The sequence below is a fragment of the Patagioenas fasciata genome, chromosome 2 (assembly GCF_037038585.1).
Source record: "Patagioenas fasciata isolate bPatFas1 chromosome 2, bPatFas1.hap1, whole genome shotgun sequence".
In the NCBI taxonomy this organism is placed as follows: domain Eukaryota; kingdom Metazoa; phylum Chordata; class Aves; order Columbiformes; family Columbidae; genus Patagioenas; species Patagioenas fasciata.
Genome location: NC_092521.1, coordinates 25,052,190 through 25,069,073, shown reverse-complemented (window position 1 = coordinate 25,069,073; position 16,884 = coordinate 25,052,190). Strand labels below are relative to the sequence as shown.

General features: G+C 38.8%; 1 protein-coding gene across 1 annotated transcript in view; it reads left to right on the top strand.

Annotated features, from left to right (window-relative positions):
- Nucleotides 1-16,884, top strand: part of CPQ (carboxypeptidase Q) — a 159,277-nt gene that overhangs the window by 115,086 nt on the left and 27,307 nt on the right. Inside the window, exons 6-7 of the mRNA XM_065831608.2 lie at nucleotides 3,449-3,540; nucleotides 13,353-13,554. Of these exons, the coding sequence (XP_065687680.1) occupies nucleotides 3,449-3,540; nucleotides 13,353-13,554 (294 nt within the window). The remainder of the gene's footprint in view (nucleotides 1-3,448; nucleotides 3,541-13,352; nucleotides 13,555-16,884) is intronic.

Sequence of the window (16,884 nt, the reverse complement as noted above, 5' to 3'; positions counted from 1 at the left end):
CTGTGAGTGCTGAGGGAGCTGGCTGAGGTCATTGCTAGGCCACGCTCCATCATCTTTGGCAAGTTGTGGGAAATGGGAGAAGTGCCTGAGGACTGGAGGAAAGCAGATGTCAGTCCAGTCTTCCAAAAGAGCAAGAAGGAAGAAGAGGTAACTATAGATCGGTCAGCCTCACCTCCATCCCTGGAAAGGCGACGGAACAGCTCATCCTTGGTGTCATCTCAAGGCATATCAAGGATAAGAGGATCATTAGGGGCAGTCAACATGGCTTCACCAAGGGGAAGTTGTGCTTGACCAACCTCATTGACTTTTATGAGGACATAACGAGGTGGATGGATGATGGCAGAATGGTGGATGTGGTCTATCTTGATTTCAGTAAGGCATTTGACACAGTCTCCCACAGCATCCTTTCTGCTAAACTGAGCAAGTGTGGACTGCATGATTGGGTAGTGAGGTGGACTGTGAACTGGCAGAAGAAAAGAAGCCAGAGAGTCGTGGTCAATGGGGTGGAGTCCAGTTGGAGACCTATATCTAGTGGAGTCACTCACAGGTTGGTACTGGGACCAGTACTATTCAATATATTCATCAATGGCTTGGATGAGGGACTAGAGTGCACTGTCCGCAAGTTTGCTGATGACACCAAGCTGGGAGGAGTGGCTGACATGCCAGAAGGCTGTGCTGCCATCCAGTGAGACCTGGACAGGCTGGAGAGTTCGGCAGGGAAAAAATTAATGAAATATAACAAGGGCAATTGCATCTGGGCAAGAACAGCCCAAGGTTCCAGTATAAGTTGGAGAATGACCTGTTAGAGAGCAGTGTAGGGGAAAAGGATGTGGGGGTCCTGGGGGACAGGAAGATGACCATGAGCCAGCACTGTGCCCTTGTGGCCAGAAAGGCCAATGGCATCCTGGGGTGTATTAGAAGCGGGTGGTTAGTAGGTCGAGAGAGGTTCTCCTTCCCGTCTACTCTGCCCTGGTGAGACCACATCTGGAATATTGTGTCCAGTTCTGGGCCCCTCAGTTCAAGAAGGACAAGGAACTGCTGGAGAGAGTCCAGAAGAGAGCCACAAAGATGATTAAGGGACTGGAGCCTTATGAGGAAAGGCTGAGGGAGCTGGGTCTCTTTAGTTTGGAGAAGAGGAGACTGAGGGGTGACCTCATTAATGTTTGTAAATATGTAAAGGGTGAGTGTCACGAGGATGCAGCCAGGCTCTTCTTGGTGACAACCAACGGTAGGACAAGGGGCAGTGGGTACAAACTGGAACACAAGAGGTTCCACTTAAATATGAGAAGAAACTTCTTCTCAGTGAGGGTGACAGAACACTGAAACAGGCTGCCCAGGGGGGTTGTGGAGTCTCCTTCTCTGGAGACATTCAAAACCCGCCTGGACACATCCCTGTGTAACCTCATCCAGGTGTTCCTGCTCCGGCAGGGGGATTGGACTAGATGATCTTTAGAGGTCCCTTCCAGTCCCTAAAATTCTGTGATTCCGTGATTCTGTGAAATCTGTGAGACTGAAGGGCTGATACACCATCTCCAAGACTGGAAAAATCAAAGCTCCACAGGGCTTTTTTCTTTCCCCAGCTTTATAGGCAGATACAATGACAGGCTAGGAGGGGGCCATATGTATCTCAAATTTCTTCCCCACAAGTGAGCTGAGATTTTTTCAAGCTTCTGCGGAGTAGGAGAGATCAGCCAGGCTTACAACCCATTGGAGCCAAACATGATGTCCCCAATCACAAACACAAGTCCCCTTTTGGTCAGCAGGGACACACCAAATCTTCTTTATTTTTGCCTGAGAAGAGGCAGGAGATGCTGGTCCTATGTCTCAAGCATCTCCTACCAATGTTGCTTTCACAGTGCTGGTGTTGTGGGCTGGAGACTCAGTGCTTTATGCTTTGCGATACAACAAACACACCTCTATTTTCTGCTCAAGCTGCAGTGCCCTTGGGACCATGCCACAGGACCAGCTGCTCCATGCTTCACACCCAGCACCTTTTCTTCTCTAGAGCCACCTCTTCTAACAACACCACAGACACATTTGTGGCTATTTTGGGTCAAAAATCCAACTTCAGCCCAATCGCTATTTTATTATCTTAATTTTACCTCACTGGCCATCTCGCTGATTTGAAAAGTGAAGGAGGATAATCCTGTACTGTCATGATTTGGGAGAAGAGCAGGGAATCCACTGGGATGTGTGCAGGGGGCTTGTCTTTAAAATAATGAGGTTTGATGACCTTTCTGTTTGCCATCAGCAAATCAACATTTAGAAAATACACCTTTAAACCACTTGTTTGCCCTTCATTATGAAATACTGGAAAATCCAACATGTTTTCTTCAGATTTTGAATATTCCTTGTATACTCTCCCTTCTGTTATGAGGACTGCTGGCATGTAGTTTTGAAAAAGAAATCTTCAGTTGATTTCCATTGTGTTGAGAGAAAAGCAAATAATGAAGGTCAGGTCTTTTTGTAAACTTCATCCGTTTCAGCTAGGAAATGAGATATGTTTTTACAGTGATACTGGTTTTCTTTTTTTTTTTTTTGTTTTGTTTTGTTTTGTTTTGTTTTGTTTTGTTTTATTGTTGCTCAAACATAATTATCATTACACTATACAGAGAACACTGTTTATTCTTGGTCTGTTTGCTCTTCAATGCTCTCAGGTTTAATGTCTCAAATGTATTCATTTATGAATAGAATCAATCAAATAAATAAAGGGCAACAGCTTCTATCTGTTCAGATCTGCCATGGCAGAGATGGTTTCAAAATTTATCTGAGAACCTATCCTTCTTATTGAGCTACCATAGCAAAATACAGAATGGCCTTCTATTTGCCTTGTTTTAAAAAGCTCTGCATACATTCAGCAGCCCTTTGTATTTCAGATTCCAAAGTACAGATTGTTGCTTTTCCTTTCTCTGATAAAAAGCAAAATATTGAAGAGGCCCTCAGTTCTTGAAATGGATAAACATTTCTCATAAAAATACAGCAGCTCATTTTCAATTAATAGTAATAAATTAACCATGGTAAAGCAATCGTGATTGTCTTGAAAATTCACTTTGGATCTGCTGAAAGTGGACATTCCTTACTTGCTGCAGACCACCACAATGACATATGTCTCACAAATCCATCAGTTATGTTATGGTTTTCAGACACCTAAATTATGTGCCTGAAATTTGCTTCTCTTGTGCTACTGTGGCAAAAGCAACTGGTAGCAGCACTGCAGCAGCCCACTCCTTCCTGATGGCTCTGCCCGCAATCCCATCCTTCCCCCAAAACAAATGAAAAGTACCCTCAGCAACAAAACCCACACTTGAATGCATTCAGTTTGGTGAATGTAGAGATGACTGAATGGAAACCTAGGCTCTTCATCCATCGAAGGGTGGAGACCAATGCAGGAAATGCTCAAATATATGGATATTTAGTACTAAAAAATATATTTAAAATTATGTTTTAGGACTTCGCCCAAAAAGGACTCTGCGCTTGGTTCTGTGGACAGCAGAAGAGCAAGGAGGAGTAGGTGCCGAGCAATACTATCAGTTGCATAAGGTAAATGATGACTTTAGATGATTTGCTTGACAGCACTGTCCTGCTTAGTCTCGTGACTTGCATATTATTTTCGTTAAAATGTTCAGCTTAATATCTAACTGAAAATAGTGGTTCTAGTTCTGCCTGAAAGTATATTTTTTGGTTTTAATAATAAAGATAAACTTCCTTTCGCATTTAGCAGAAAGTGATGCGACCACACATACGCAAGTTCCACTTGACCTAAGATATTCTTCCACAAAATTGTTCTGAAACAGATATTTCATGATGATATCTGCCACAGCTTTCAAACGTAGCTGACTTGCTGAGACTGAATGATGAATGGTCCACACATATGCAATATAAATAAATATTGTTTGCCTTTTATATTTCTGCTTCATTGCATTGTCCCATAATATTTTACAATGTAAAACATAAAATAATACAAAGAAAAATCTTTGTTATCTTATCTTCATAGTGTGTAATCTAAAGGACTCTTTGTCATTTATTAGTTTTGTGGGATCTGGAACATTTTAAATGGCTGATTTCTGATAATGCAAAGAACACACAAACTCTATGACTGGTTATCAGGATAAAAGTATTGTGTATTGTCACATCTGTCTCTCCTGCCAACAGCTGTATTTTGAAAGCGCATTACAACATAAAGGCCGTTGCGTAAAACTATTCTAGAGATAAATCTTTGGAATATGTGTGGGTTTTTTTCCCAGAAAAATTATGCTGTAGCTGTATAATTAAGCTGAAGTAGTTACATTTTATTCTTTTCCCTAATTTAGTAGTATTAGTCTCAGCAATGGTTAATATATCCAAGACAGAGACAAGACGAATGCAAATTTGTTTAGGAAGTCACCTGCTGTACAATATCATAAAAACAGACTTATAAGCAAATTTTTTAATGGCAAGCAACCTATCAGAACAAATAAGTGGAAATTTCACTTTGAATCAAATTAACTGTGATGAACAAAACTAAATCCATTTGCATCTGCAATAGAGTTGTCATAGATAGCAATACAGTGGTTATGGTTTTCTAGCTAATTGATGAACTTGCAATTATTTTCCACTAACTTGTTTAAGATGACTAAGAAATGTGTTTACTACCCATATGTAATGTAGTTCCTCCTTATAGGTCCAAATTACAGGCGTAGCTCAGCTTTCTTATTTGGAAGGTGTCTCAGCTTCAGGGAGGTGACAGGTTGCAGCTTAGCATGTATTAAGGACTCTGGATTTACCACTGGTACTCTGATGTTCAGTGGGGTTAAACCGGAATGAAATATTCCAGAGTACCTAGCATAGGGAAGAGATGCTTCTCATGTACAGAAGTGCATTTAGGAGGAGTTAAAGGGATGCTCTGTGCCTAGTGCACACCACTCATGAGAAAGGTATCATCACCTCTGTAGATATCCATGTTGGAAAATAAGCAACATCCTATGGTGATGTTGTCAGCAACACAAGAAATTGTCTCATGCACGTCTCATCTTTTGCCAAAATGTCTGCATTTCACTGTCGTCTCTAGGATTTATCTTCAGAAGTAATATCAAAAAACAGGCTTAAGGATTAATAAAGGAAATATAAAGCAAGCTGGGTATTGTTTGAAAGATATTTGGTTATTTTGCTTTTAAAAAAAAAAATCAAAGATGTGTCTTCATTTTCACTCTGCTGATGCAATTCCAACTGGATGTTGTGCTCTGTGAAAAAGCCCAGAATAACTTAGCGAGAATTTGTAATTTACATGGAGAATTTAAGCAGAAATGACATCCGTCTGTTGTTTGTTGTTCTTGTTTCCCCCCTGCCATGTGATCCGGCATAATTATAAATTGATACAACTATAGGACATCACATTACTCATAATAACAAAATAAAGCAGATTAATACCGTACATTATATTTAGCAAGAAAAATAACTTAACCTTTTAATGATTTACTTGCACAAATTTCTGGCAATTAAGATAGTATGGCACAAACATTGCCTGCTGATGGTAATGAGTACAAGTTAACTAAGAGCGGTATTTAAAGATGCCTTGTTAAATGAAAGATGGCCAGTATGACTCATCTACATAGCTGAGCTTATTATGACTTTAGTTTGGTACAAACAAGTAGAAATATGAATGCAGTAATTCAGCACAGACAGACATGGATTTCCTTGACATTGTAAATTACCTCCTCCTGTCAATGGAAATGTGGCAAGGGAGAAGAAATGAAGACAATATAGTACTGGACAAGTACAGATTCTCTTACTTTTGTAACTTATTTATTATTTCTCTCACTTTAATTTCGGGTCTTTCTTCCTCATCCATCACTGTAGGTTGTCACTGCTAGAAAGTGGATAAGTTACTGCAGAAATAACTGAGAAAGCAGCAGCATATTGGTTTTACTATGGTGCCAATAATTAACTCATATCCCCTCATGATAGTTTTATTTATATCACTCAAATATTTCTGCAGAGTCCAGTATTATGGTTTCTGATTACTAGAACTAGTAGTAGGGTACATTGGCTTTCCAGAGCTCTAGGAGAGTGTAAGAGCTGCTGTACTGGGTTGACCAAAAGTTCAGTCTAGCGCTCTCCTGTTTCTGATAGTAACTAGTAAACAGATGCTTAGGAAAAACACATTCACCCAACTGCACCAGAATAAATAGATTACTCATGCAACTGTGCTTTCACTTTATCACATACTTTTCTGGAGAGCATCTCGTGATCCTCATCCATTGTTTATTTGTGTGATTTTTCTGAGACGCTTCCAAGAGTTGAAAACCAAATGTCATCCAGCCGTTTCGGTGCCTCTATTAGCGTGAGGGTACCTGACACCCACCAGGACATTGCAGAACACCTGCTTGATTCTGACCATGGGACAGAAGCCTCCCAGGGGAATCACCAACACCTTTGCTCCCAAAGGAGATATCTGCTGAAGGGCTCACTGCTTCTAACTGTTAGCCAATGATTAGATGTAAACCCAGGCTGGAAAAAAGGCTTGATTTTCTTTTACACTAAAGACTCCTTATCTTGATGAAGAGTAACAAAATCAAGGGTTCTAAGTGTAAATCAGGCTTCAGGTCTTGGGGCTTGACACTACGTCTGAAGTCTTTGTCTACTGTTTAGTGTTGTGTGACCCAATTGCTGAGTAAGACTTGTACATACAAACAATATAGTAAAAAACTTCAAGGTGAAAACAGTGAAATACTCCTTTCCTTTCCAAGTTGAACAGAAGAAGCAGGAGGAACATGATTTAGTAATTCTGGAGGACCTCATGCTGCAACTATTCAGTACAGATTCTCCTACAATCATTAACAATGGTACCTGAGTGCCATCTTTACTCTTATGCTGTCATTCATGTGTCTGAATTATCTGTGTACCATGAAAACAAGGTCACAGTTACTTACCCATCTGAATTAAGGGATTGTGAATGGCTGATAATATTTATTTTAGAATAGAAGTATTGCATACAATCTCCTGGGAAAGAAAATGCATTTTGTAATTAGAAAACTGAGAGATCCTAGGTCACATTCAAATTTACTGTAGTAATTCTGTTGTGATCATTGGAGGCATTAATATGTTATGAATTTAATTCAAACCATGTTAGAGAAAGCATCCTTAAAATATTTCTTCATGCTTTTATTCCTGTCTTAATGATGTTTACAGTACTTACCTAAATTTCTGGTGCAAATGCCATGCACTCTTTTAACTTTTTGGAAAGGTTTGACTTTATGAAAAAATATTGATCACCAGTGTTTACTAAGGTTTCCTTTTTGTGTTTATTACCGAGAAGATTTGATATTTTGCCCCAACTGGGTCTGCATGAAAACAGGACTTCCTGCAATACTGGTATCTCATTGTTGCTAATTGTAGTGCTTTCTTCACGCTCCCATGACATTTCTACTGCAATTTGCTACAGAGTTACTTTCTCTAAGAAGTAAATATCCAAAAAGTTTCTTGTCACATTCAGGTGAAATGTTTCTTCCCCAGAAAATATTGGCTCTTTAAAACCAGAGTTTTCAGGAAACTCATGGATTTCAAGGTTCTGTTTATTTCCCAAGGTACCAAGTATGCTAGTGAAACATGAGTCATGGTTTTTGTGACTGATTTGAACCGAACACATCAAGGACTTTAATGTGGGTTCTTTTATCCCAGCTAAATATGTTGAGCATTTGCCTGTTGACTGTTCTCAGGAAATATTCTCTGTAATAAAAAGTTCTGTAAAATTACTGCTTGATGTTTTGACCACTGTTGTCCTGTTGATCCTTTTCATAGAGAAATTAAAGAAATGCATACAAATGAAAACCTTCAGTTACAAAACTGCAAGAAGAAAATAATCACACTATATTCTTCAGAATCACGGTTAACAACTAGAAGCACCCTTGATTGTATTAAGCACAGTAAAGCTGACATGATTATACAGTTATATTTTACACCAGTTCTAGGTCAGTAGGAATTCATAATTTGGAATATTGAAGTGTCACCATCCTTGTGGAAGCTGCAGAGGAAACCAGCTTTTACTAAAACACAAAAAAGGGTTGATTCCCTACTCTGCCTGAAGCAGAGAAGACCAGAATCAGCCATGGCAGTGTGTCTCCTGGTCACCTGGCCTTTGTTCCATGCAGGCAAATGTCACACATGTCTAGTGTTCAGAGAACTTTTGTCTTTGTAGCTTTCCTCCCTTTTCTTTCTCTCAGGCAGGTAGTAGAGCTGCCATCTGAAACATTGTGAACTGGTGCAGACATCTTCTGAGTAGAGCTGCTCTTGCTTTTGTACTCCAGGCAGATGCACCCAACCACAGGTCCTTGGTGCTTGGGGATGTTCTGCTATAAGAGAGCTGGGCTCCTGTTCAAATTCCCTGCAGCTGTGCAAGAGACAGAAAATTGTCACCTCTTCTTGACTCATCCTGATGAGCTACCTCCTTATTGACTTATTTTGATTTTAACGTTGCACCTCTTACCCAGATGAGAACCTAAAAGTGTTCTGCATAAACCCAGGAAATATTAATGATATGATGATTTCTAAGATATTGCTGATTTATCTTTATCAATCTGTTGCTGAAAGTTACAGAAGTATTCACTTGCTTATTGAAAACAGTGAAAGTTGTCTTTGGTTGAAAGACGTAAACCACAAATTTTAGTTTTGGCAGTGTTGCCTATTTTCAAACAAAACCAAGACCTAAAACTTTTCAAAAAGGGACAACTGTGACACAGAGTCGTTCAGAGTCATAGATAGTGTATTGATACCCTTGTATTTAAGCAGTAAAAGGACTTAGGTTATGGAACGTTTTCCAAGAAGAGCCCTTTTCTTTGATGCGCCTCTGTCAAAGAAAAAAAAATCTTCCAAGGCAAGGCTGCAGGTAATCTGTTGCATACCTTACATAGCCAGCTGCTGTCTTCAGAGCCATCTGCTTTTTCTTGTCTGTCATCCCAGGGAATTGACAATACTGAATGGTCATCTCTGCCAGTGCTGGCAAGTGGCTGCAGAGGAAACTGAAGTGGAATTGTACAAAGCAAGACACGCTGCTGCCGTGTTTTTACTGACTGAAACACTAATAAGTACACGACTGAATCCTGCTGCAAGGCTGTCGAAATTACTCAGAGTTTTGTTATTGGCTTCTCAGAGGTCAGAACTCTGTAACTCTGATAGAGAACAAGCCATAAAATCTGTGGACTTCTTTATGGGCTGCTTTCTTACAAAATGTGCCTGAAAAATATTTCATCTTTTAACGAAAGTATGAGCCTTATTCATACCTTGTCATCTGTCAAAAATTGTGCTAATCTTCAGCTTTACAGCAGCTTTATCCCATATAATGATGGGGTAATTTACAAAAATTTATAACTCACGGTGTTGCTGGTTTTCCCTGTCTTCAATCAAAAAGAGTGTGAGAGCTGTGATCACGCTTGTGGCTGGTGTTTAGTATGCCTCGATGCTGGTGCATCTCTGCTTCCTAACAGCTGCTCTGGTGGGTTTTTCTCTAGTTTTCATTTATGCTGTTTTGCTTCATTAAATAATCTTGATCCTAAACAGCAACTCAAAATTACACTACGCTATGTTTATGTATTATTAAATACTTAGAAGATATTATTTCTTTTCTTTTTTTTTTTTTTTTTTTTTTCATTTCCAGCTGTCACGTACACTTAGGTGTTTAGGGTGTTTTCTCTTCTCTTTCCTGTAGTCTTAGTTGCCAGACTAACAAAACTGAGCATTGATTTAAACACACTTTTGGTACTGAAAGAGGAATGACTCTAATTTCACTGTAAGTTGTGCAACACGGTTGTTGCCCTGCTGTACTTAGATCCCAACTGCTCTGAGTCAAATACTGGGTTACAAGAATACAAGTGTTGTTGTTTCCTAAATGTAAGTGTAAATCAGTAACAGAAAGCTGAAAATGCACTGTCAGATTAACTGATGGCCCTTATAACTGGAACAAATTAACCATTAGTGAAGGACAATGTTTTGCCACTACAGACTTTAGTATTTTCCTTGTAAAGTGGTGATTGTTTTCAGTAGAATGAAAAAGAAAACCAGGAAATGAGCTATCAGACAAGTAATAACACTCTATTTTGCATAGCCCCAAATTACTGAAGGTTTTTAGGACAGCTGTTCCCTCCCTTATCCTTTCAGGTATCTCACTGCTTTAGCTGGGTAAAAGGAATTTACACCAGTGACTTGGTAGATTATAGTCATGAGATGCTTGAATCTACTTCAACATTTATTAAGAATTAACAGTTGGGATTTTTATTGAATAAGGAGGTTGCCTGTATCCTTGGGATTGCCAGTGCCTGCTTTAGATGGGACGTGTTTCCTGCCAATAGAAGTATCAGTCATGCATATGACAAGGGTTTGTTTTCTTAATTGAAAAGATTTGAGTGTAATTTCATGTTTTCAAGTGTTTGCCTTAGAGATGAGAAACACTTATATTTTTGAGTTCTGCTAGACATAAAAATAGACTGTTTATGGAGAAAACAGAAATAAAATTTATTAAATTTTTTTAAAAAGGAGTATTGGCAAGGATCGTGCCTATTTGTGTGTTCAGTGAAAATAGCAAGCTATAGAAAGCCAATTTTCCCAAGCAGTATTTATTGTAGTGTTCCATTTAAAAATTCAGTTGAAGAGCTAAACATGATAAGATAAAGAGAGGTGACCTCTTCTGTGACCGAGTCATAGGAAGATAAAGGATAAAGGTCTCGTTTGATGTTCAGAGAATTAAGCAGCAGGTTGCACCGACAAGATTTAATTTTCTGGTATGTGCTAAGAGAAGTGGCACAGTATCAAGTTGCAGCAAATGGGACTAACTTTCTGAAGAAATAATTGCATATTGAGTTTAAAATGCTTTCTTAAATGATACATTCAATATGGGGAAAAATGAAGGAAACAGCTGAACCTGTGTTATTTGGTAATATCTTACTGGTTTGTTGCACTGTTCCCTTGAATTAGTCAAGTGAGCAATGTAGTTCTTTCTGTATAAGTAGAAATGCCTACATGTGTGTACAAAAGTGGGTACAGTGGAATCAACTCAACCTCCCTTTTTTAATATTGCAACTTTCAAATTCAACAATGAACAATGTATTTATAATTAATCCTGTAAGGAAAAAGCTTTCTCAGGGACACATGGTACTTCAAGTAGTTGTGACCTGTTTCTTTTTTGTCCCCCAATGAGTCTAGTTTCTCTCCCCAGGACATGTTGTTTTCCTGCCACTCTAGCACGTTCGAAGAACTGAACAGCTTTCTTACAGAGAAAGAATATGGTGTAATTTATTGTGGGTGGTTTGTTTTCTCAGTTTTGTATTAAAAACACATGTGAACATTTATACGAGAAAACGCGACTTAGGACTCAGTAATGCCACCATACTAGCAGATTATGAAGTTTTGAGTTTTGTTCTTTGGAGTGGTAGGTAAGATTTATTCTCAGTATCTGTGCTGCTCCTGTGTTTCCTCTTCTCCTCACCTCAGTGCCCTGAATAATCCCTCCCACTCACCTTATTGCTCCTGCTCATTGCATCTTCTCTAAAAATGAGCAAAGTCCTGCTTCAAAGACTCAACCAAAGAGACCATTCCTGAATAATTTTTATCCTAGTATTTATAGAGCACTCACTGTAACGAAGTTAGCTTCCGTTGGCGTTTTCACCAGCACACCAGAATTGCGTTTTCTACCTGAATTCTTGCTCCTAGAGCTTTTAATATAAAGATGTCTTACATTCTGAAATGTTCTTTCTGTTTTACCTGTGACTTTTGCACATCATTGATCCCTTTTAGCATACAGCATGCTTTTCTTGGCCTGCTTCTCTCACACTGTTTTCAGAGGGCCAGTGAATCATGATTTCATGTTGAGACTCAGAATCTGTAATACTGCACTTGATGATAGGCCAAGATAGCACGTGTCCTGATTTTTTAAATTTAGTATTTTGTAAACCAAAGATTTTGTTCATTGTATAAAAATAACTATTGCAAATTTGGTGACAACATTGGTTAGTTCTGCCTTGATTTCCAGTCGTCGGATCGGTGGATAGGCAGATTGGTTATTTTAAAGGATGAGAACATTTACAGTTACTTCTTCATATGCAGGGATTTTATATTAATTTTTTTAAATGCTGGTGATGTTTCTAAGTTAGAAGTGAATACTTCTCCTCTGTTAGAACTTCTTTTATTGAAAAAAAAAAGTGCTGGGAAAGTACAGTGTAAAACACATTTCTTGGCACATTCTATAAAGAACTTTCAAAAATTTATGTGACTATCACATTCACAGCCACCTGTAGTTCGTATTTGGTTTTTTATCCAGAAAAATGTGAAGGAATTCTTGACTGAATTGTAGGCTTATGCAAGCTGTTAATGACATGGATCTGTTACTGACCACTATCATATATGTCTTGTAATGATTTTCATGTAATAACCATGACAGCCATAAAATTTTGGAATGAGATCTGGATATGGGAGTACAACCTACAGTAAGTTCTCTTAGTCACGTTCAATATAATATAGGTTTTTTTCTGCCTGACCTGGACATAAACTGTTTTATTTTGAAAACAAAAAAGTTATGTTCCTCTCAAAAGAAGTGAGACCTTACCTTCATGTAAAGTCCCTTAATGCTCTATTCCAATTAAACCTTTGTGACTGAGTATTTTGAGTGTATGGGAAGCAAATAAATGGCACTGGATTATATTTTTTGTTCTTTTAGATAAAGTGCACACTAAAAGCAAAGGTTATTATGCTGTTTATACCCAAAATCTTGAAATTTCGTGTTTCCAGCAAGAATTTACCTTGGAAGCACAAACTTCATTTAGAACAGACATTATTCCTTCAGGTCAGGAGGAACCTTGGCATTTTTGTCTTTTGACTGAAGTCAGAGTTGACTGCATGGTATATTGAAAATAATGTGTTTCTGAAGAGGCAGCAGCTGTCTTTTAAGATGGGATGTCCTTCACAGTCTAAGTGAGCTTTGAATGTATCTCATTTTAAAGCCAACCAGACTATGTACCCTTCTCCCTGCAATAGAATCTCTGAGTTTCAGGTCTGAGGAGAAAGTGAGAGCTGCAAGTGAAAACAAATATGGTAGTAACGGCTTACTTTTCTAGGTGGCACTTCAGAAGTCTTAAAGCAAGTGTTTGGGGACAGCAGGCCAGTCATGTTGTGGCTCCTACAAAATATTGATGCCTCAGAACTGAATTTGAGCTGTTACAGCTTTTTCATACAGAAAGATTAGGTCCCTTATGCTTATATACACAGGAAGCATTTCTCTGCTTTTTAAACAAATTTGATATGGTATGCTCACAATGACTTCTAGAAGCCAGTATATGATGCCAGTTAAAATAGCAATCACAAACCAGTATCTTCTTCCCTTACATGTTTAGGAAAATATCTCCAACTTTGATATCGTCATGGAGTCTGATGAGGGCACCTTCAAGCCATCTGGACTGGGTTTTACTGGCAATGCTAAAGCTCGGGACATCATGAAAGAGATCATGACTCTGCTGCAGCCCATCAATGTCACAGATGTTTACGACAGTGCAGATGGAACGGACATTGATTACTGGATGAGAGCTGGGGTGCCGGGTGAGTGTGCTTTACAGGTGTCGCCGCTGCTCCTGGGCAGTGGCACGTCTCGTGGGCGGTCTGGTGTTTGAAAATAGTAAGAAATGCTTTCTTTCAATGAATAAAATTTTCCATAGATAAAATACGGAAATGTTAAAAGGTGACCAGCAGAAATAGGACATAAAGTGCATTTGAGCTACAGTTTAATAATGATATAGATTATACATAGCATAACATGCCTAAAATCTTCTTTTAGGCTTTAAGGATTTATAATAATTAATCCCAGACTGGTGGTTTATAAATAGTAAACTAAGGCAAAGGGGAATTCTCCAATGCAGAAAAAATAATTTTTTAATTATTGTTATTATTTTGACTTTGAAATACAGAGCTTTTTCTCGCTGTTTCACATGTGGAAAAAAGCAATGTATTTGAGATGTGACATTTAAATGGTTATGGGGCACTAGGGTATACTAAAGGGGTAAAATTCTGCAAAGTTTGAACTGTTTTAGGGGTTTGTTTGGAGTATTGTATCCGGCTCCCAGTGAGGAGCAGCTTGTTGGCAAAGAGGCTTGCAAGCTGTGAGAGAGATCCAGCGCTGGCTGCCCCCCATACAGGAGACCCCACACTAGCATGGGGGCTTACAGGGCACGAGAGTCCCAGTTGGCAGCCAGCCTGGGTCAAGACTCAGTGAATTTCCATGGCAGTTTCCATGCTTGAATAATAGTAGAAAGAAAAAGGTTTAATTACACTGATATTTAAAAAAATATGATTCGTTTTAAAATTTTAAGATTCTTTTCCTCCTATGTTTTATGACTGAAGCAGACTGGCACATTTCTCGGGCTAGTCTTACTAGCAGGTATTATATGCTTAGCATCTCTTAATAGTTGATTAACTGCCTTGTTTTTACTTGTTCTTGTGGAAAACAGAGTAGGTCATAGAATATATGCTTCTGATTTATGGTCAGAACCCTTTGCTTCTCACTCACCTGGGGTGTACAGATTCCATGAAGTTGACTGCCTCAAAAAATGTATGGATATCTAATTTTTAAAGCACAATATTTATGCTGGGCAAGAAGTGTAAATGAAGGGGCATTGTTAAAAAGCGAGTGATTCGTCTTCAGCTGGTATTCTGCTTTACAGATGAGGCGTGAGCTGTTTGGTGCAATGTCATACAGCTGTGACAGTGGTGTGCACCTGGGGTCCTAGGCTCTGTAAGCCTCTGTAAGATGCCTCCACACTGTACATGAATGTTAGGACCATGTGCTGAGTTGAGTTGAGAGCCTGTAAGCACTGCTGAGAGGCTGTAGCCATGTCCTCCACAGCCTGTAAAGGCTCATGTAAAGACGACTAGTCTATAATTTTGGACCAACATGTCTGTGCTGTACATGGAATATGAGAACTCACCATACAGCCTCTATTCAGAAAATGCAGGTGCATCCAAATTATTTCCTACATAAGGTGTTGGGGACAGAACATGGAGGACATTGTGGTGAGTCATCAGGGACTTCTGTTGTGCTTCTCATCTGAGGGTGACAGATTATGGAAGGAGAGAGAAGAATTTAGCATTCGAATGCCTTGTTTTCAGTTGATGATGTAATTGGCGTTTGTAATGACTGTGTATTGAGCTGTTGTACACCACTGTTCATCAGCTGAGGTGGATCTGGAGCAGAAACAGCTACAGCTTGCCATGGCCCTCTTGATTAGTCACCTGAGCTACATGTGTAAAATACGCTCAACAGGAGCAGGGCAGAAATGGGACCCCTCTCCCATGCTCATCCATACTTCTCAGAAAGAATAAACCATGAAAAATATTATAATCTATAAGCTCAACCTTGGGAAAATATCAGTAAATGAGAACTGAGACCCGTGTTTTTAAATAATTCTGATTTGTTCTGCTATTAAAAATTTGGCACATTAATTGATGATGGGGGTTTTTTGCTGTCTGAAGCTTTGATTCATTTAACTTCGCGTTAAGCAAATAACAAAGTGTTCTTGCAGTATAAAGGAACAGTGATTTGTTTTTTCCCCATCGAGCTCTGGTAAGAAGGAATTATTTCCCCTAAATAATTTCATCTGCTTTAGATTGTTTTTCATACTCTATGAGGGAGAAGTCTAAGACATCTTGTGATCCTCACGCTTTGTCTGCAGTATTCTCACTGCTCAAATGAGCCCTTATGGTATATAATAACGTTGGAACAAATTGAACACACTGTAATAGCTTTTATAATTTTGTCCAATTTAAACAAGCAGTCAAGCGTTGACACTTCATCCATTTTATTTAAATATTTTCTTGAAAATACACTTGGTGGCTTTGTTATTGCAACAGTGAGAGAAAATATGGGTGTACTTCTTGAGTGAGAAGTCTGGTTTCTGGCATCATTTCTATATATTTTTTCTCCTTTTTGGTGTTAAATAGATTCTGGGATTTGCCTTTTCAGATGCAATTAAAATTCCGCTCCTCCTGCTCCTTTTGATCTGAGAGATACACAGAGGGCAACAGAATGTGTGTTTTTCAGGACTGTTCTTAGCTGCTCCTGAGACAGGCAAAGTAACTTCTGACTTCTTACTCTCTGTGATTTCCAGTATGTTTATTTTTAATTGGCATGCAATGAAATGTTATTTGTAATGTTACCTCAACATATTTGCAAGAAAACTGCGGTGACTACTCTGAGATTGTAGGATGAGAGAGGCCAGGAGAGTTCTGAGTGCTTTGCAAGCCATAGGCTGAAACTGAAATAGTATCTCTAAAGCACAAGCAAGGTGATCTGCACCAAACACAGCGGTTTAATGCTTTGTGACTGCGGAGTATTAGAAATATTTCTGTCAGTGGCCTTTACATTGGATTATTTTGAGAACAGTTCAGCCCAGCAATGAGGAATGTCTGTGACTGTGTTTTTCTATTCATAGCCAGTTTTCAGCTACTGAAAATATTTGTATAACATTTGTTTTGCTTTTTCATGAAGCATTAATCAAATGAAATGTTGGTTTGGGGTTTTTTCGGTGTCATATTTTATGCTGTCGTTTTACAGGTTGAGATGACCATTGAACCTAAGACTGCTCCTTCATTAATTATGCAATTATCTTTCTCAGCTTCCTGTTTAAGGGCTCAATTATGTATTTGTTTTTAGTTAGGGATATGTCTAAACTGTGGCACATTAAGCTGTTACTTTCCAACGCTGAGTCCTAATCAGTCTTGAACGTAATTTGCAAAGATAGCTGGGGAAATACCTTGACTGGGTTTATTTGTTTGGTTTCTTTATGTGCTTTTTCACAACAGGCTTCTTCAGTGTCTGAAAGGGTTAAAAAACATTAAGCAAGCCCTGCTAGACCAGTTCTCAGGTATTTTTATTGA